Genomic DNA, 22263 nt, shown 5'->3' on the forward strand with positions numbered 1-22263 from the left:
TTCTGACCCTCATGGCCATCGTTTTCATTGGATGCAGAGTATAGAATGGGCGGAGTGAGGAATAAGAGCTTATATATGCGCCGTGCTCTCAAGATTAGCTCACAATTGACAAACGCATAGTAGAAACCTGTAATTAAACGGTGGGTTGGAGCAACGGCGTGAACGCTGGCGCCTCACGGCTAGTAACGGGGTAAGATTAAAGCCTTTCCCTTGCCTATAAAATGTTTCTGATAACTGTTTTTGAGCAATAAAAACTCCTGTCCAACACTTTCCGACCGCAACCACATGCTGTTCAGAGATAGGTTCCTCGGTCAGATGGATTAACGTTACATATCCTAAAACACTGACCGGTTTTAAAATAAGCTTGAACAGATTGAAAGATATGTATTCGATATTTCGTAGTTTATTATTTATTTATTATTATTTTAATGGCATGTAATGCAACTTGCATGTTTAATGTCAGTTGAGGTGAAGTTGGTTTTATTTTTGCATGTTTTGCACATTTGTTTTTTATTTTTTGTCGTTCTCGTTATCTTTAAACAGTGCAAACTTGTAACACTTCTAAATAACATTAGCGCAATTTAACTGACTGTGTAAACAGTGTCTTTTAATGGTCATTGGCTGCTAATATGATTTCCCTGTTTAGAATTTGATCTGTTTATTATTTAGAACAATACTTTTCTGAAATACATTTTATTGAGGACAAAGTTGGAATGTGCGAATATAAAACCAACTTTACCTCAAGTAAATGCCTGGTTGTTTACCAAGTCTATACATGAGCTGTCTTCGAGACTCCAGATTATGCCTGTGGAAAAGCATCTGTTCAGGGCCAGACTGATGATCCTGTTTCTGTCTCTGTTTTTCAGGAGTTATCTGTTGCACGACCACCTTGCGGTGATCAGATCAGAAGTGATCAGCATTTGATTTAAAGGAGAACTAGTAAAGCACTGTGATTTAGACCTCAATCTGCACATCATTGGACCTTTGGAAAACATGGTGCAAAACAAGATCACTGAAGTAACCGGATTCCATCGCTCCTTTAAGGTTGGTAGCTTTTTTTTTAAAAATATACTAGACAAAGTTTTGTAAGTGTGAAATGGCAGACTAGGTAACCAAAATGTTCCTGTTGTCCTTTTCCTAGGGGCAAAACCCTTTCAAGACTGATGAATTCATCGATTCGGATTCCCACCTTGAGTCATCCTTCATATTGGAGCGCTCTACAAGGCCTGGTACAGCTGTTTTGCCTGCTGTTTCATTAATATTGACTGCTATTATCAGACTTGCAGGTTGACGTAAATTCTGACGGGGTTAGATAAGGCGTATCTCCTCAAGAACTCATTCTGTGTTAGGCAAAGTTCATGGCAGATTAGAGTGATGGACTTGGCACACATTGTTCATCATAACTGTTGTTTTGTTGTTGTTTCTTACAGACATGCCTTCCAGCCAGCCCATCGATATCCCTGATGCCAAGAAGAGAAATAAGAAGAAAAAGAGATGCAGAGCCACTGACAGTTTTTCCGGACGTTTTGAAGGCAAGCGGTTTTGTCAGTCCTCAAGTTTGCAGTTGAGCTTTACTATCTGTTGTGGTAAAATAAAATTACCCCTGTTCTTCTTTACAGATGTTTACAAACTACAAAATGAGGTTCTTGGAGAAGGGGCTTATGCTGTTGTACAGACCTGCATCAATCTGATCACCAATAAAGAATACGCAGTAAAGGTCAGTATCAATTGATTATAATCCAGTATAATGCAAAATGAGCTATAATCAGCGTTCATACTGTTAACAAATAATCAGTTTCTTATCTACATGCAGGTTAAACTCCATTTACTAAAGATTCTTTTTTTAAACATATTGCACCCAGAATGGTTTTAATGCTTTTTAGCAGTGTTTGAAATGGAAGTGATGATTTTACACCTCACTGCACTGATTGTTTTTAAGCAAGTTCAATGTCACTGCAGTCAGAATCTAGGGAGTGAAAGCAAAGTTAATGCACTTCACCCAAATGCTTTTTCAATATATATATATATTTAAACATTTCCCAAATGATGTTTTACAGAGCAAGGACATTTTCACAGTATGTCTGATAATATTTTTTTCTTCTGGAGAAAGTCTTATGTGATTTATTTCGGCTAGAATAAAAGCAGTTTATTTTTTTTTTTAAAAACATTATAAGGTCAAAATTAATCGCCCCTTTAAGCTAATTTTTTTTAGACTACAGAACAAACCACCGTTATACAGTAACTTGCCTAATTACCTTATCCTGCCTAGTTAACCTAATTGACCTAGTTTAGCCTTTAAGCTGTATAGAAGTGTCTTGAAAAATATCTATTCATTCGTTCATTCATTTTCTTGTCGGCTTAGTCCCTTTATTAATCCGGGGTCGCCACGGCGGAATGAACCTCCAACTTATCCAGCAAATTTTTACACAGCGGATGCCCTTCCAGCTGCAACCCATCTCTGGGAAACGACCACACACACATTCACACACGCACTCATACACTACAGACAATTTAGCCTAATAATTCAGGGAGGCTAATAATTCTGACTTCAACTGTATATAAATATTCATAAAATAATACTTTCATATTTTTAAAAATGCTGTAAATCTATAAATATTTTTAAAGCACCAGTTATGATTGCTTGCTTTTGTTAATGACATTAATTAAGTAAATGATATATTCATTTTCTTTATGCTGGAGAAATTATTATTTTTAAATAACTCTTTTTATTTGAAATTTAATTTAGTCTTCATATTATAGCTCTTTCTGTTTAAAAATGGTCTTCCACCATTGTGCAACTACAGCAACAGTTGCATTTAAATTGGATTGCATGTGCACGTTGTGTGCATATTTGCAAGATGTATTTGACTCATATTTGCAAGATGTATTTGACACAAGAAGCATGAATTGAGCCAAGGATGCAAGCAAACATAAATATGTCCTGTCTTCAGTATAGTGTTATGTATTATAAGTTAGTTTATTCTGGGACATTTGCTCAACATCAGTGTTTGTAATGTTGGATGCTAGCTTCGATTAACAGTTGTTCGAGCTGTGTTCTTCTAACCAGTGTTATTTGTTGTGTTACTCTGGAACAATGGCCTTCCAGCTACTGTGCTGCTGCAGCTGTGCAACAAAAATAAATGACCACAGTGCATGCTCAGCAGAGAAACTTCCTCTTTTCAATTGTTTATATTGTAAAGCAGGACATCTAATCTTTGAAAAAACCAACACAGTGCCTCTGGTTTCATCGATTTGACCTCTAGTTGATATAAAGGTAATATCTAAAGGAAATGAAACGTGTGGCATTTCATAGTAAATGTTCTGTAATTTCCCGAAAGGAACAGAAAATTGAAATCCGCAGGTTCTCCACATGGCCCATGTCTTGGAATATTGTTAAATCCCCATGAGCTGTTGCTGTACTGAAAGGAGAATCACTCTGAGTTGATCACTCTGTGCAAGAAACTCTCATTTATTTACCACAATTCATATAATCCACAGCCTCGGCCAACGTTCCAGACTGTTTTCAACCCACTCAAAGTTTTGGGAATCTTAAAATCGTACTCATTAGAAACAGAGAAAAAATAAAAAAAAGTAAACGCATTAGAAACGGAGTACTGTTAAAGTTTTGGGTCTGCAAGATAATATAATGAATACTATTTTTATGAATACTTATTTTATAGATATTTAACATGTTTTCTAACCAAAATTGCATTTACTCAGTTTACTCAATCTATGATTCCAAATATTTGTTTCTTTCAATATTTTCCATCTATTGAAGAATGTTGAAAAGTAGAATACTATATAAATGGAATACTTTTAAAGTCGATGGCAACCAGTTTCCAAAATTCGTTCTTGTAAAAAGGAATTTTACTTTGTGAACTAAACTGTCAATTTAATACCATTATTTAGGAAAGATGCATAAAATTGATTTATAGTGGCAAATATTTTATAATATAGATTCTTTTAGTATTTGCCTTTCTGAAACTATTGAATATATAATATCACCCGATGTCTATTTGAAAAGAATTCATTTCGAAAAATTGGGAGGATTTTTATTAGACTATATAATAACAGATTATTATTAAAATATAATAAACCAATCACAAACCTTGAGAAATATAGTACAACATTAACACTACAAACAAAATATACAGACGTAAAAAGACAATATTTAGTGCATTACATAAATTTAATATTTACATCTATAAATATCTATCTATATATATATATAATATAATAAATTTTAATTAAAAATTAAATTTTTTTTTGCCTGGATACTTTTTAACTGAATTAAATTATTAAAGACGCGCATAAATAAAAAATGTTTTGGTAACTCCAAAAACCATGAGTGTTTTCCAAAATTCGGTCAATAATACTGATTCAACATTGCAAATCCTGCGATGCGAGTATTGTGGTACGAAACTATTATGCTGAAACTATGTATTGTGCAGCTCTTTTTTCTTCTTCCATAAAAGTCAATTACAGTTTTTCTTCAGAAAACATTGTTGACATGGTTGAGAACATGATCATTGTCCTGCACCCAGTAACAGGTATTTGGTTCTCTACTTTAGTTTTTCAATTTTATCTACTGTTTATAATTAGGGGACAGCCATTAGTTTGTGCACACAAGGTGTGGACAGCCTGTATGTTGTGAAACTTGATCATCTGTCTTGTCCTCTGGCTATTAAAGCCTGATGACCATGTGCCGACCTGCTGAATCAGGGGTCCGAGATGTTCTTTTGTAGACTGGCAGTGGCGTGTCATCTGTGTGCCTGTTAATCTCCCACATATGCGGTGTGTGGGTGATGAACAAAAGGACACGTAGATCTGTCGACTCCAGCTCAATATGACATGCTCCTGTTTGGAAGTTTTGCAGCTTGAAATGCAGTATTATACCATCTCCAGGTTGTAAAAAAATAAAAAAAGCCAGTCAAAACAAACTCGCAATGTTCTGACCTTGAATGGCGGGACTCTGTGTGCTTCCTTGAGTTTGTATTGGGTCATTTAAGTTGATCTTTCAATGTTATTCAGATAATTGAGAAGAGGCCGGGCCACAGTCGGAGCCGTGTCTTCAGGGAGGTGGAAATGCTGTACCAGTGTCAGGGCCACAGGTATGGGGATACTTTATTCACACTACTTTACAAAGCCTCTACAAAGTTTTGGTTTTGTCAAACATGATTTTTTAGGTGAAAACTTTGTCCGAAGGATGTAATTAACAAAAAAAAACAACAACAAAAAAACAGTTGTGGACTATAGGAACTTATGTTTCTTTACATCAAAACAAATTTTTAGATGTTTAACTTGTACCTGTATAGCCTTTTTGTGAACACTTGTTCCAAAAAAGGTGCATTATAAATAAATTATTTGATTGATTGAATTACATGTAGTTGCAGATTTTCTGACAAGCATTCCAGTGGTGGGAGACTAAATCCAATACAGTAGACCTAGAGAGGAAGAAAAAAAGTAGTAATCTAAAGTATTGATTTTTAAAGGTGCTTAAATAATTTGTCCATTAATTGTTACTTTTTTGCGGCAGAGTATTTTGGAGATCTTAACATTTCTAATTGTAGACTATTAAAATTAATTGTTAAGGATTTTATGGTAGAGTAAATAAACTTGTGCCTAAATGCTGTTGTTTTTTCTGGACAGAAACATTTTGGAACTGGTGGAATATTTTGAGGAAGAGGACAAATTTTATTTAGTCTTTGAGAAACTGAGAGGCGGTAAGTAAGTGTTTTTATATATGTGTGTGCTTATGAATATGTATGTATGTAGCATGTTTAATTGAGAATTATGCAAATCTTTATTTTAAATGATTGAGATGAGTTTTCGTTTTCGCAGAAAAGTTAAGCCGTAATACCATTTTTAAAATCAATAGTAGTGTTTTTGAGCACTAAATTACAATGATTTTTGAAGGATCGTGTGACATTTGGAGTATCATTAATATCATTCCAATATTAAATTCAAAATTCCTTTCACAAATTAATGTTTTGGTGTATTCCAATCACATGAATGCTGCTTTTGAGTATTAAAGAGGCATTTTATCCCTTTTACAAGATGTAAGAAGGCTTTGGTGTCTCCTGAATGTGTCTGGAAACTAGAACATTTCAGGTCAAAATACCCTTCAGATAATATATTATAGCCTTTAAAATATAACCATTTTAGTGTCTGAGGAGTGTAGCTGTTTTTGGAGCCTGTGGCTTTAAATGCAAAAGAGCAGCTTCTCCCCGCCCACCTTTCCCACGTGCGTGTCTGCTTCTCCTGCATTACATCAGAGAAAAAGCCGTCAGTGATAGAGACTGACTCGGATGAAGCTGAAATACACTTCATAGTTTATTCAAGTCTTTCTGAATTGAGTCACACACAAATGCCGTTTGCAGCACACACACATATACGCGTTTAATGACACAATGCGGTTTAACTGTCTTTATTACAAACATGCTCCATTTTAAAGGTTTTAAACTTGTAAAACTTATAAAAATCACAAAGTTGTAAAAAAATATTTTAATCCCAGTTTATATGCAAATTTGTTTTTCTTTGGACATGTTGTTATTATAGAAACATAGCACCTGTCGATCAATTTGGTGGGCGGGGAAAATCACACTCCTACGTCATGTTGCGGTGGGCCTTTACATAAATGGGATTTGGATCCTATTTTAACATCAGGAAATAAAATTAAAAAAAAAGACTTATTGTTTACATCACACCTATATGACTGGACACTATACTTACACTCAGATGATTTTTATCATAGGTGCCCTTTTAATAGAAAAATGACCTTCCTTAATATTAAACTATTGTCTGTATTCATTAAATAATCTAAATGATTCGTAATCTTGATGAATCCTTTCATTCTTTCAGGTTCAATCTTGACTCACATACACCGAAGACAACACTTCAATGAACAGGAAGCCAGCATAGTGGTGCAGGACATCGCCAGCGCACTGGACTTCCTTCACAACAAAGGTCAGGATCCGTTTCAGCGTTAAAACAAGGTCTTGTCTCAATGCACATATAGACATCATATGCTCATAATGTCTTCGCTTTGCTGTAGGGATGGCACATCGAGACCTAAAGCCAGAGAACATCCTTTGTGAACACAGTGACAGGGTGAGTCTCTCTCTGTATATGAGGAGACATGAAACATCTGAGGAGAACACACATGCACTGCTTTTCTGACCAGATTTTTGACTATCTTTTGGGTACAGTAATTTATTTTTATTTTGTTTTATTTTTGGTGCTGTTGAACAACCCGGTTATCTGTTGAGTAGTATTCAATGCCTTTTTCATCTGCTACATATTTTAATTTAATTTATTTTACGAGGTTGTTTTTCATTTCATCTGTAGATTTCTCCAGTGAAGATCTGTGATTTTGACTTGGGAAGCGGGATCAAGCTGAATAGTGACAGCTCTCCCATCTCCACCCCTGAACTCTTGACTCCAGTGAGTTAAACCCCTTAAGGATGTCAGGCCAGTTATTTGGCTGCTGTTATTTAGACAGACAGACACACACACACACAATTTAAAACTAGTCTAAGTTTCATTTTTGCCATTGGACCACAAAACCAGTCTTAAGTTGAATGGATATATTTATTGCAATAGCCTGAAATTTATTGCATTTTATCAATGCCTTGTAAATGATCGATTTTTGTTGTGCCAAACATAATGAGAAAATTAAGTAAAGATCATGTTCCATGTAGATTTTTTTTGTAAATTGTGCTGTTAATTGTTTTGATTAGTAATGCACACTGTTTAGCACTTTATTTGGATAACGGTTGAAAATTATTTTTGTAAATCTATATATACTTTTTGAGTGACCAATTTTCTAATATAAGATTTCAGGTTTTTAAATGTGTTATTTCTGCCAAATTTTGTACTGTCTTGACAAACGAAGCTTCTATGAAATGCTTTAGTCAGCTTTCTGTTAAAGCAGTGGTTCTCAATTACTGCACATTTTGTATGTCTGAACACACCTGATTCAGATCATCAGCTTGTTAACAGATTCATGAACTAATCTTTGTGCGTCAAATAAGAGACATAAGCTGCGTCCCAAATGGCACACTATACACTATGCACTCATGCACTATGTACTTATGCACTTACACACTCAACAGGATAGTAAAAAAACATAAGTGTGCCATTTGGGACGAGACTACATAACATATACTAAGCGGAAATTCAAACTGTTTCCCTGATGACGTTTGACGGTTGCCAAATCAGTGAAATAAACGACCGACTTATCAAATATTACCTGCCGTGAGTATAACCGCATTCACCATCGGCAGGCGCTATAATCACTCTCGTAGGAGAATTTTCCTTTCACCATCCAAAATAAATAAAGTTATCTAACATGTGCGCCCGATAGCTCCACCGCTTCCGCTACGTAAGCAAACCTGCGGACGTTAAGTGCGTGAAGTGTCCATCATTCCACACTTCATTTTAGCAGCTGAATGAGTGCATCATCCGGGTAATTAAAGTGCACGTATTATTTTTAGAGTTTTCAGTGTGAACACAATACTTACACTATTCTATGCCATTTTGTAGTATAAATAGTATAAGTATGCAATTTGGGAGGCAACTATACAAAATGTGCAGGGCATGGGGGGCCCAAGGACCGCAACTGACAAGCAGAGAGACTCTGTCGAAATCGCATACTTTCATAGTATATACTGTAGTACGCTAAAATCAGCATTCGAGCCAAGTAGTATGTCTGAATTCACAGAATTTCGAAAAAAACGTATGCGAGAAGTACCCGGAAGTTTTACTACTTTTGGCAAGATTCTGGTGTGTGCATCCAATGCACACTGCACTATCCCATGGTGCCCTGGGAGAGAATTTATGAATAGGAGTGAATCGATGTTACTCACGCGGGTGTGGCATGTGATCATGACAAAGTGGCAGATGTTGCACATCCGAGTTCCATACTGCTCACATTCATATTGTATGGAACATACTTTTCTATCGGCCGAGTAGTACATTCAAATTCAAATGCAGTACCTACTGAGTATTAGGTGGTTTTGGACAACCCAAGTTGATGAATCCCAATATCATTAATGTACACTTATGACTGGTTTTTGTAACTCTGAACCACAGATTATTTGTATAAATTAAATTATTTCAAAAATCAACGAGGGAAAAAATGGAATTGACAAAATATTGCAGACTTATACTTTATGTAGATGCTTCTTGATACTATTGTATTTTTAGCTCAATTTTTTTTTCAATTCTGCCCATTAAACTTTTATTATTATTATTATTATTATTATTATTATTATTATTATTATTATTTCTCCATGAGATGTCAATAACATTTAAATAGACTTTCATGAATCACTAGCTAGTCATGGATTTAAAGTCAGATTTTATTGGTACTTCATTGCACTGTTGTCCTAGATATCCATATAAGAACATCAAAGATAAAGGTTGTTGATTTTTAAGCCACCGCCAATAAACCTTCAAGTGGTCACCACCAGTAACTGAGTTTTGTGAGTGTTGAACCTTTTTTTTTTTTATGAGTAGGATTACCATAGGTCACTGAATTATAGCAAGATTACAGATTAAGGAGCATAGTAGAATACAAGTTGTTTTATCAGCTCTCCTGATGTCTGAAAGGTAAAGGCAAAGGTCTTTAGATGTAAAATCCGACATGTCCAGAGAGCATAAACACAATTCCTCATGGAGGTCTTTTCACCTCCCTCGCTCGCCACACTCTGGGGTTTTTAAACGCTTTTGAAGCACTCAGACATGGTTACTAGAGCCTTGTGGTTTTATATGGTCTGTTCTTCTTCCTGATGTCTACAGACTTTTTCTTTTGTTTTTTTTCCCTATGAAGAATTTCCTCTTTAATGGGAAGGGGGTTGGTCAGAACTCGGTCAGTGTTCCTTCTGCACATTTTAAAATTTTTTTATTTGATCATAACTGCTCCAAGATGTTTGAGAGCAGATCCATGGTAGGGCTGGGCGATTTAATTGAAATCGAAATTCAGAACTTTTTTTCAATTACTTTCCCCACTGTGTAGTCATGTGACCCCGCTCTAAGACTGAATTATACTTATTTTATTATGATTGATACTCATTATATTATTATGATATTATACTTCTGCCAAGGGCGTATGTACAGTCTGGCGCAGGCTTCACATACCGCGTGCTTTTCAAAAAAATGTACTTTAACGTCACAACGGCACTTAGCGCAAGCTTTGTGACTAGACTGTTTGGTAGCGGTGACGACGGTGGGTGGCGCAGAGTTGTGTTCTAGGCAATGTGTGTTTTAATTTCAGTTGTTCAGCGTTGATGTTTAAATAAATAATTATAGATAGTAGATGGTGTGTGTTTGCTTTATTTTAAAATCAAGCAATACACTCATTTAAAAAAATCTCTCACTTGTTATATTAGCATATTTATGGTCCAAAACTTGTCAGTGAACTATAAGGGCAAAAACATAAAATAAAAATAAATTAAATAATAGTTCATTAATTATAATAGTTTTCAATTAAACAAGATTTTGATTTTTACGCCAAATTGCCCAGCCCTGATCCATGGCATTTCAATAAAATAAGGTTAAAGGTTTAGATCACCAAAAAAAAAAAAATCATGTTTTGCAAACGCTTAATTTTTTTTCATATTTGTATCACAAATACAAATATTTAAAATTAATCTTAACTTTAATGCCTAATTAAGTTATTTACTTTGTCATGTTTTTTTTTTTTTACTACAAAGTAACCTGAAACATTTCATATTAGAGTTTTCAATATGAGCACACAAGCCAACTCCTATTTCATTTTCAATTTAATGGGCTAGTTCACACAAAAATAAACATTTTTCCATATCTTATTATGGAACCACTTAAAAAAATAATAAAGTACCAATAATAATGAGTACGAAGGTATTCTAACAATTTTCATAATATCTTATTGTAATGTACAGAAACTCAAACCGGTGGAGGCTTGGATTTAGGTTCAAGATGCATAAATTATTATTTTTTTCTTTTTTTTTTCTTTTTTTTTTAAAGTTTTTTTTTTTTTTTTCTGAAACTATCAGTGTTTCATAAATTGTAAGTCCAGCAAAACAAAATGAACAACATTGGCTTCTGACAACCTTGTGGTCCTGTTGTGCACAACAGTAACATTAATTTTCAGCATTTCCTTTAATCCACAGCCTATACAAATGGCAAACAGTGCATTCATGATGGAGAAGCTTATTGTGTAGGTGCATGAATGTATGTATTGTCAGGAGCCACTGGTGTTTATTCATTTTATTTATTTATTTATTTGCTCAAATTGCAGGTTGCTGTTGAAATGCTTATTGTAGATCACTAAAACTTCTGTAATGTTCTGCTAAAGAAGGGAAGTCTAAATCTTGTGTTGCATAGAGTATTTAAAAGGAAAGTGCTGTTGAATTACTCTAATCCATTTCCCCTTAGCTGTTCTTAGGAAGTTTACACCCACAATTGCGGTTTTACTTGCTAGAATAGTGACCAGGGAAAGTCCCTGGTTTTGTCCAAACCAAAGTCCTCTCTTGCCAAGATGACATTCCCTCCATAAACCATGTTACTGAAACTGACACAATGCTACCGCTATCTGCCCCATTACCCTTTTGTGCCAAGCAAATCCTTACCCTGTAGTCTGCATTGTTTGTTTTTCCTCTTTAACGATATGAGGACGCAGCAGGTCTGTCCATGATAGTAGACAGAGGAGGCTTTGTATGATGCTCATAAGATTCCTCCTGCAAAGAGGAGCGTTATGTAAAAGCCCAGTCATGCTGAAAGTAGGAACGCCAGGCAATATACTGACAATCGGGGATCATCGTTGGTCTGTGTGTTGAATCACAGAGGAGCTCTTTTTTTTTTTTTTTTTTTTTTTTTTTTTTTTTTCCCCCACATGAGACAAGTACTTTAGCTGTTTGCCTAGTGCAACTGGTTCGATTGTGCTCCAATAATCAGCTGACCTGTCATTAGCATCAATTTCAGTTGCTTGTACTTATTACAAATACGCTGAATCAGAAGAGCAGCCAGCCTGACCTTACAATAAAAGATGGTTCTGTTTCATAATGAGACTTTCTATTTTTGCCTGTTATCAGGTTCCCTTGAAAGTGAGGTTCCTGACATTTCAATAAAAGATTTGATGATTTGAGGGAACATGGAGTGTTCTTACGAGGTTACCGAGGCTCGGGCAAATATCTGTCATGGTCAAAGGACAGTCCTGGATGAATTTTTTTTTTTTTTTTTTAGGATGTCAAATAAGGACATGCCACCTCTTTCCCTTTGGCCTGCACACAAACATGGACATAATCTTTAGCTTCCTCCGTTTGCATCAGTGACTCATAGTTGTGTAACCATCTTTTACCAGACCACTGCACTTTCATAAAAATAAATCTGTCTGCATGTGTCATGCTAAACTGCTAACCTCCTCTGTTCACTCCCACTGAGTGTTTTTATCTGTTGCATTAGTGCATCATTCAGGGGATCTGTTTGTATGCGTGTGTTATGTAACACTCGAGCAGGGTTGGGACTTGTTTATCCACAGCCGGTGTAGAGGCTTAAATCCTTTACCCCCCCCCCCCCCGCCCCTCGAGCAGCAACCTTTTGGCCTAGTTTCCACATGACGCAGTGCAGACAGAAGCAGTGGCAGCCTGTAGGCTCTGCTGGAACAGTTGTCCGCTGACGTGTCCAGGTCTGAATCGGATCAGGCCACCCTAGCTTAACTGGGAACAATGAACTTGATAATGCCTCTGCAGGTGAAAACAAACAGGGGAGGCCAAGCTCAGGGTGTGCTGCCAGCTCTGTTGTAGCTTTGGTTGCTCATCTTGTAATTGTTCTTGGTCATCAGGACATGTTGTCCAATTTACTGATATTCTGATAAAACATGGTACTGAGTGTATTTGTAATAAACATAATGTGAAAGCAGAACTAGAGACTCAATTGTTCCCCTCACATCTACATACTGGTGTCCTTGTAGCATTTAAAAACCGCATGGGGGATTTATAGACTTTTCCTTGCATGTCCGATGACTAAATGTACTTTCCCCCTGTGGTGCATCCTATTAAAACAGTTTCTGAAATGAGAATGTATGGCGGTGCATGATTTTGTTTTTTAGAAAGAAACTGAATCATAGAAAAATGAGTGTTGCTAATAAAATGGAGCAAGATTTGAATGACAGTTTATACTCCACTGTCCAGTTTATACTGGTTACTGTCCACTGGAATCACCATCGACACTCTCTGGTGCAGAATGATTTCAGATGCCAGATGATAACCACTTTAGTAAAATTTACCACCTCATTCTAATATCATATTTGTTTAAATCACTGCCTACCTTGAAGACCAGGCAGAAACCAGACTCACTCTTATAGCTCCGCACTAAAGAACTGATAGCCCTGTTTTAAAACGGTTTCAATGTAAGAGGAAAGGTTGTGGTAATCGAAAAAAAGATTATAGGGGCAAACTTATTTATTTATTTTTTTTACAAGATAATGAAGTGCGCAGATGCATTGTTTACAACAGCACTATATACTTTTAAAACTATAAAGAGTATTTTAATTTGATGCCAACATTAAGGTTTATATATATAAATACCCTGTTTATTATCTCCCATTTAACAGAGAAGATATTTTTTTATTATGAGTTATTAGAAACTCATTTCTAATAACTGATTTATTTACTCTTTAACATGATGACAGTAAATGTTTGACTAGATATTTTCAAGGCACTTCTATACAGCTTAAAGTGACATTTAAAGGCTTAACCAGGTACATTAGGCAAGTTATTGTATAACGATGGTTTGTTCTGTACACTATCGAGGGAAAAAAATAGCCCAAAAGGGCTAATAATTTTGTCCTTTAAAATGTTTTTTAAAAACATTTAAATTGCTTTCATTCTGGCCTAAAGACTTTCTACCAGAAAAAAATATTATCAGACATACTGTGAAAATGTCCTTGCTTTGTTAAACATCATTTGGAAAATATATGAATAAGATTCATAGGGGGCGCAATAATTCTCACTTCAACTGTATTTTATCAACATGTTTTTTTTTGTTTCTTTTAACAGTGTGGCTCAGCTGAATACATGGCCCCAGAAGTGGTGGAGGCCTTTAATGAAGAAGCCAGCATCTACGACAAGCGCTGTGACCTGTGGAGCCTTGGAGTCATCCTCTACATAATGCTGAGTGGATACCCGCCATTTGTTGGTCGCTGTGGGACAGACTGTGGCTGGGATTGGGGAGAGCCCTGCCAAGCCTGCCAGGTAAACAACACACTTTTAAATGTTCAAATATCAAAAGTGTAGAACTGCAATAATGGGTGCATTCTAGAAAACCGTGGTCTCGTCTTGTTTGGGGAGACTGCCCTGTTACAAAAATTTTCTTTGTGGTTATTAATTTCATTCATTAAGTCATCTTCTTTCGGCTTAGTCCCTTAGTCACCACAGCGGAATGAACTGCAGGTTATCAATTTAGATATCCAAAAAAAAAGTAAGCCATTAAATCATAGGATATCAGTGAAAGCAGGCAACATGTTGGCTCAGTGTTCAGCACTGTCGCATTACAGCAAGAAGGTCACTGGTTCGAGTCCCGGCTGGGCCAGTTGGTATTTCGGTGTGGAGTTTTCATGTTCTACTCATGTTTGCGTGGGTTTCCTCTGGGTGCTCCAGTTTCCCCCCATAGCCCACACAAATGTGGTATAGATGAATTAGGTAAACTAACTTGGCTGTGGCATATGAGTGTGTATGGATGTTTCCCATTACTGGGTTGCAGCTGGAAGGTCATCTGCTGTGTAAAACATTCTGGATAAGTTGGTGGTTCATTCCGCTGTACCGACCCTGATGAATAAAGGGACTAAGCCGAAGGAAAATGAATAAATATCACTGAAAGCATAATATACTGCCTTCCACAGAGCATGCATTGAAGCTAGGATTTTATTTGTCTATTTATTTTTGTTTCTGAGAAAGGAAATGGCCATTTTTTAAATTGAGATTGTGATTTGAGGTTTGGATCATGAGCCCTAGTGATAGTGGTGGTACTAGTGTACTTCAAACATGGTAAATTCTCATTTCTCATCTCAATGCATTCACAGAGCATGCTGTTTGAGAGTATTCAGGAAGGCAAATATGAGTTTCCAGAGAAAGATTGGGCACACATCTCCCCTGCAGCCAAAGACCTCATCACCAAACTATTGGTACGGGATGCCAAAGACCGCCTCAGTGCCGCCCAAGTCCTGCAGCACCCATGGGTCAAAGGGGTATGTTGATTTCTTTCCCTCTCTTGGACATTTATTTTAGTCTTAAATTTTTTGTTCAACTAAATTCAATAATCTGTCATTTTTCCTCTCATTTTGTTCCAAACCCATTCGAAGTTTGTTCAAGAAATTATATTTCAAAATTAACCAAGTTCAAATCGTTTATCGGTACAAAAATTGTTGGACAGCAGACACTACGATTCTGAAATGAGTGTTTGCTCTGCTTCATGCATCACACGTTGCAGATTTCACTGATCATAGAACTAGATTGATAGATGATTGACAGGATGTATTGTGCACCAAATCCTTAAGGGTTATCGTTGCACATTTAAATGTTCCATCTGTGTGTACTGTCTCTCTCAATACACAGACTACATTACTCTACAATCTCGATTTTGAAAAGGAAACTAAAGCATGCGTTTAAAAGTGACTTTACACAATTGAAGCATTTGAGTGGTGGAACATCTCTCAAGTTTCATTGAAATGTCTTCATTTGTGTTTAAAAATAGAGTCTCAATGGTTTAAAATGACATGAGGCTACTTAAAGAACTAATCAGATTTTGGGTGTATTGGGAGTTTAATTTTGCCGATTTGTAATAAAAGAACTTAGTCTTTCATGTCGTAGTATCATGTAGCTGTATATCATGTCTTGTGGCTAACTTCTGTTGTACTTCTCTTTAGTGTGCACCCAACACTGTGTCTGCATCCATACTACATCAGAGGTATGTATAGTGCGTTCTTATACTCCTCTAAATCTCATCCAGCAAACATAAATAGCAGATTAATATTGGCGCACATGACCTTCATTGTGCTCTCTCAGGGGCGGCAGTGCTCAGGACCTGACGTTCTTTGCGGGGCAGGCTGTAGCCATGAACCGGCAGCTGGCAGAGAGGGAGGAGAGTGAGGATCTGTCTCTGTCCTCTCCTCTTCTCTCCAGCAGCTCTGGCTCCATGCTGTTGTCTCCTCCGTCCAGATCCAAGCTGGCCCACCGCAGGAAGACCGCCAGCAGTCAGCACAGAGGACCAGTGTGTGCTGCTGAACTCCGCCAGCTCCTCGCCCCGCTCGTGATCGTGGGCGACTGTGCCTGATTATCATGACCTCCACCAGCCTTCGATCTCCCCTGTCGACCTCTATATGAATCTTCGACTAGGCAGTATGTTGATCCCTGACCTCTCTGCCCACTCGCTTTGTGGGTCTAAAGCGCTTATGGGAAGGACTCGCATGTTTGTAGCACTTCAAAAGTCCCCAAAAACAAAGTTTTGATTGGGTAAAAAGGCTGTTGTGGCTGGAAAGAGACTTGTTGACGTCTGAGAGTCCCGGGAATCTGTCAACATACAATGATGTTTACAAAAAACCTTGAAAACCAAAGGATTTAAGCTGCTTTCATATGGGACCCCACTTAAATCATTTATCTTCAAAGCATCAGGAAAAATAACTTCTGCTGTTTGCCTTTTGTGCTCGTGTCGGGACCTCCAGCGGCTGAATGATTTGTATTTCTACAGTCTTTGGGATTTATTTATCCTCTAGTCACTCGTAATGGTGGCAGACTGTGACTAATTTTTGCAATAACTGTTGCTCGGACTTGTGGAAAACGATTGATTTATTCATTCAAGTCATTCAGGGTGGAAATGGTAGCCATGTTGTGTGGGGTTTTGCAATCCTGATTCTGTTTATCAAGAACCTCATGTAACCAAACTTCAATCCACCGCTTTACTGTAATGACACTTGATTCTGCCCAAAACAAAGCGGAGCTGAAACCTCTGAATTGAGAAACAAAGCAGATCTTACAGGAGAAAGACACATTCTGTGTAAATGAATTTTACATTTAATTTTGTCCTTGCACTGGAAAGTTTGCCTCTTTCATGGAGCAGTGCAGCACAGCTTCTGTATTTGGCTTCTCAGGAAAACAGGAATTGGTTGCACAATCATATTTCCTCCCTTTATGTCCTGAATCGCCATGCCATGGGGGTTTTAAGTAACTGACAGAGGTGCATTTCTAACTCCCTTTTCACTATTCATTCAGTTAGTCATTGAACATTTTCGTGGACACACAGGCTCCATCAATGACCGTATTCACTGTTTGAATAAAGGTGATCATTCCATCAAAAGACCTTAAGTACTCTGTTAGCCTCTTTTTTTGTGCTTGTAGACAGACATCTGAGAATAAGATGTGCAGAAATTCTCCAGACACACCAATGTGCCATGCTGCTGTTATTTTGCCCCCTTTTAATTTTATTTTTAATTTATGTGTGTGTTAGGAAGGGAGATTTTCATCTTCCTTTTTTAAAGCATTTAAATGTTTTTAAAAGTTTGTGGTTTGTTTGTTTGTTTGTTTGTTTGTTTGTGTTGTGGTCCTCAATAAGTGCTGATAAAGACCAAAGCTAATTTTTTTCTAAATTGTTACTGATGTTCCTTGTTGACTGTAGACACTTTAATGTTTTTTTTCTCTCAATTCTTCTCAAATATTTTTATATTTATATAGTCACTAGCAAATATCCAGATCAACCATTAAATGAACCAAGTGCTCGAACTCACTTTGAGTAAAAAAAACTTTTCCCCTCTTTTGTTAGTTGGTGGTTTGTCTTACAGTAAGACATGAAATGCATATACATGCAGTTGGTTCTGTCTTTTTGTTTTTGTTTTTTTGATGGAAAGCACCCTGGAAATATGCTGAGTGTAGTCTTTCTGAGAAAGACCTTTGCTATTTTTGTTTTTGATTAGGTTTTTTTTTTGTTGTTGTTGTTGGGCATTGCGGTTTTCATAGAATGTTCTGACCCCCCTCCACTACATGAATGACTAATCTACACTTATTTCAGGGACCTGTGGTGTAGTATGTTGTATCTTGTATTTTCATGTGGTTGTACCATTTTTGTTTTTTATTTAACTATGGGGAGGCAAAATAAAGAACATGGAAAATTGTTCAACTACACAGTTGTTGTACTTTTTATTGAAGGACAAACAAATCGAGACCCAACAAAGACGCTCAATTCAATTTCTGCTAGATGAATATATCTGCATCAGTAAACTGAAGACTTTTTTTTTTTTCTTTTAAGAAATATAAAATTAATCATTCACAATGGGAAAATACTTATTGATGTGCCTATACGATGCTATTTTAGAGATTTCCTAAATAGCCAGACCTTTCATTGGTGGAAAACATTGATTCAGCGCATCATTAATATCACGTAGCATCTCTAATTTCTCACAGACAACACTACTCTATCATCACTAGTCTCTCATCATTACTCTCTTGGACATCACTAGTCTCTTGTCACTACTCTCTTACTGGACAACACTAGTCTCTCAATACTACTCTTGTACTGGACAACACTAGTCTCTCGTCACTAGTCTCTTACTGGACAACGCTAGTCTCTCATCACTACTCTCTTACTGGACAACACTAGTCATCACTACTCTTACTGGACATCACTAGTCTCTTACTGGACAACACTAGTCATCAGTAGTCTCTCTTCACTAGTCTTTTGCTGGGCAACACTAGTCTCTTATCACTAGTCTCTTACTGGACAACATTAGTCATCACTAGTCTCTTACTGGACAACACTAGTCTCTAATCACTGGTCTCTTACTGGACAACACTAATCTCTCGTCACTAGTCTCTTACTGCACAACATTAGTCATCACTACTCTCTTACTGGAAAACACTAGTCATCACTAGTCTCTTACAGGACAACACTAGTCATTACTAGTCTCTTACTGGACAACAGTAGTCTCTCATCACAAGTCTCTTACTGGACAACACTAATCTCGCGTCACTAGTCTCTTACTGGACACCAGTAGTCTCTCGTCACTGGTCTCTTACTGGACAACAGTAGTCTCTCATCACTAGTCTCTTACTGCACAACACTAATCTCGCGTCACTAGTCTCTTACTTGACAACAGTAGTCTCTCATCACTAGTCTCTTACTGCACAACACTAGTCTCTCATCACTAGTCTCTTACTGCACAACACTAGTCGCTCATCACTAGTCTCTTACTGGACAACAGTAGTCTCTCATCACAAGTCTCTTACTGGACAACACTAATCTCGCGTCACTAGTCTCTTACTGGACACCAGTAGTCTCTCGTCACTGGTCTCTTACTGGACAACAGTAGTCTCTCATCACTAGTCTCTTACTGCACAACACTAATCTCGCGTCACTAGTCTCTTACTTGACAACAGTAGTCTCTCATCACTAGTCTCTTACTGCACAACACTAGTCTCTCATCACTAGTCTCTTACTGCACAACACTAGTCGCTCATCACTAGTCTCTTACTGGACAACAGTAGTCTCTCATCACAAGTCTCTTACTGGACAACACTAATCTCGCGTCACTAGTCTCTTACTGGACACCAGTAGTCTCTCGTCACTGGTCTCTTACTGGACAACAGTAGTCTCTCATCACTAGTCTCTTACTGCACAACACTAATCTCGCGTCACTAGTCTCTTACTTGACAACAGTAGTCTCTCATCACTAGTCTCTTACTGCACAACAGTAGTCTCTCATCACTAGTCTCTTACTGCACAACACTAGTCGCTCATCACTAGTCTCTTACTGCACAACAGTAGTCTCTCGTCACTAGTCTCTTACTGGACAGCACTAGTCTCTCATCACTGGTCTCTTACTGGACAACACTAATCTCGCGTCACTAGTCTCTTACTGGACAACACTAGTCTCTCATCACTGGTCTCTTACTGGACAACAGTAGTCTCTCGTCACTAGTCTCTTACTGGACAACTCTAGTCTTTTATCACTAGTCTCTTACTGTACAACACTAGTCTCTCGTCACTAGTCTCTTACAGCACAACTCTAGTCTTTTATATATCTAGTCTCTTACTAGACAACAGTAGTCTCTTATCACTAGTCTCTTACTGGACAACGCTAGTCTCTTATCACTAGTCTCTTGCTAGACAATAGTGGTCTCTGGTCACTAGTCTCTTATATATCTAGTCTCTTACTAGACAACTAGTCTCTTATCACTAGTCTCTTACTGGACAACGCTAGTCTCTTATCACTAGTCTCTTGCTGGACATCACTAGTCTCTCGTCACTAGTTTCTTACTGGATAACAAAAGTCTCTCATCACTGGTCTCTCATCACTAGTCTCTTACTGGACATCACTAGTCTCTTATTGGACAACACTAGTCTCTCACAGGTGATTCAATGTTTCATTCTTCAAAGAACTGGTTTCGCTGTGTGTCAGGGCTCATCTTCTGCTCGAACATTGCTGTTTGATGAAGCGATAAACACAGGGAAGGAACCGCATGTTGTCAAAGGAGCTTTTTTACAGTATCTCTCACCAGTTTAGGTAATGGTAAAAAATATATGAGAAAACTGTTCAGAACAAATTCATCTTAATTTCGGATAGATTTTATAGAAAGGCAGCATGTGCAATACTTTTACATTCAACCAAATCAATGTGAACACGTTCAAGCAAACCTAAGCTTCAATATTTTCTTAAACTTATTGCAGCGGCTTCAGTTCCTTTTCCACTGTATGAAGAAATAAAGAAAATAGTATCTGGTGTCTGAATAATTTCTGGGTTAACTTTAAATGATCCTTTATCCTTGTCCACCACAAATAGCCTACCTCTGAACGTCTGTCCACCGTGTAGACACACTATACCAGGGGTGGCCAACCCTGTTCCTGGAGAGCCACGTTCCTGCAGATTTTAGTTGCTACCCATATCAAACACACCTGAACCAATTAATTAGGACCTGAACATCACGTGATAATTACTGGCAGGTGTGTTTGATATGGGTTGCAACTGAAATCAGCTGGAACGTGGCTCTCCAGGAACAGGGTTGGCCACCCCTGCACTATACCTTCATTTTGTAAAGTATAAGCTACCAATGTTACAGGTGTGGTAAACACTGCATTATCCCATAACATACAGCTCACGTGCATTGCGAACATGGCAGTTACAAGTTAATGAATATGGAGACTTGAACAAACCACATATTCTAGTTATAGTCTGCATATCAGAGTCCTTCAGTCAGTCAAACGTGCAGATAACATTTCGGTGAAAATGTTCTGTGCATGTGTATTTATTTTCTGCTAGGTAGTCACAGAATTTTCACTCTAAGACAAATGTCAAATTTTCTGTCTTTCAATGACAAATAAATAATTTCTATGACCTTTAATGTAAAGAAAAACAACAGTTGTTGTGTTGAGCAGTCCCTCCAGAATTTTGCAATTCTGCAACTGCTGAAATTAATGCAAAATTACGGAAAGTTTGAAGGAGCTTGCCATATTTTTCATTGTCAAAGATTTTTGAACATTGCTCAATTCCCTTCCATGTCATCTGTATTGCTTCCTAAACGTCACATTGATGCATATAAACTTTTTTAGACTTTTTGAATAAGGACATTTGTTGTATCGATTGCTAAAATAAGACCTTTTAATATGATTTTTCTAATGCTATTGTTGAAGAGATTTTATTAAGGCTTCAGAAGGCTTTATGTGTTTAAACACTTTCTCTCTTTGTTTCTCTCAGTGTTTACTTTTTAAAGTAAAGAGACTAAGATGTGTAAATGTGTGTGTTTACACAGCAAAACAACAAGAAATGCAGATTACTGGTGGTAAATTTTTAAAAAGGCTCAAAAACCACAAAATCAGTCATTTTAAGCTTCAATAATGTGAAATCTTTGGTTGAGAAGTGGGAAAGGACTAAAATAACAGTGAAAATAGGCTAATCATAACAGTAGGCAAAAATATGTGAAACAATAAAATATAAATTTTGATAAAATATTTTTAATAGCTTAAATGGGAAGTAAAATTTTTAAATGATGAACAAAAAAAACAAAAAAAAAAACCCTGATTCTCATGGCTTGAACAAAAAATGGCTGGAATGGACCTTTTTAAAATGACATGACGATATTACAGGGATTCCATGATCTCTGGGAAACTATAATGAAGGGGAATATGGGCCAGATTAATGAGGAAACTAATGCAATATATAGTTCACCCAAAATGAAATTTCTGTCATCATTTACTCATCCTTCACATGTTCCAAACAACAAAAGTTTTTTTTCTGTTGAA

At 37.0% G+C, this 22263-nt stretch overlaps 1 protein-coding gene and 1 long non-coding RNA gene across 4 annotated transcripts; one reads left to right on the forward strand and one right to left on the reverse strand.

Annotated features, from left to right (window-relative positions):
• The first annotated feature begins 101 nt into the window (after nt 1-101).
• mknk2a (MAPK interacting serine/threonine kinase 2a) lies at nt 102-18152 on the forward strand. 3 transcript variants are annotated; one of them, XR_015477565.1, is made up of 14 exons: nt 102-190; nt 867-1044; nt 1142-1229; nt 1431-1532; nt 1620-1717; nt 5032-5111; nt 5650-5723; nt 6862-6966; nt 7055-7202; nt 7348-7443; nt 14040-14234; nt 15062-15226; nt 15905-15945; nt 16044-18152. XR_015477565.1 is itself a non-coding variant. In NM_212723.1 (14 exon segments), coding segments are annotated over 13 exon segments (1419 nt in total). In that variant the 5' UTR covers nt 102-190; nt 867-993; the 3' UTR covers nt 16312-18147.
• Nucleotides 18153-18580: 428 nt separating this feature from the next.
• On the reverse strand, nt 18581-22013 carry LOC147837087 (uncharacterized). Its single transcript, XR_015478455.1, has 4 exons — nt 21043-22013; nt 20155-20841; nt 19873-20032; nt 18581-19486 (listed from the first exon to the last, which is right to left on the reverse strand). It is a non-coding gene; the product is annotated as an uncharacterized LOC147837087 (long non-coding RNA).
• Nucleotides 22014-22263: the final 250 nt, after the last annotated feature.

Source organism: Danio rerio, chromosome 2 (assembly GCF_052040795.2).
Source record: "Danio rerio strain M-AB ecotype USA chromosome 2, GRCz13ab, whole genome shotgun sequence".
Lineage (NCBI taxonomy): Eukaryota > Metazoa > Chordata > Actinopteri > Cypriniformes > Danionidae > Danio > Danio rerio.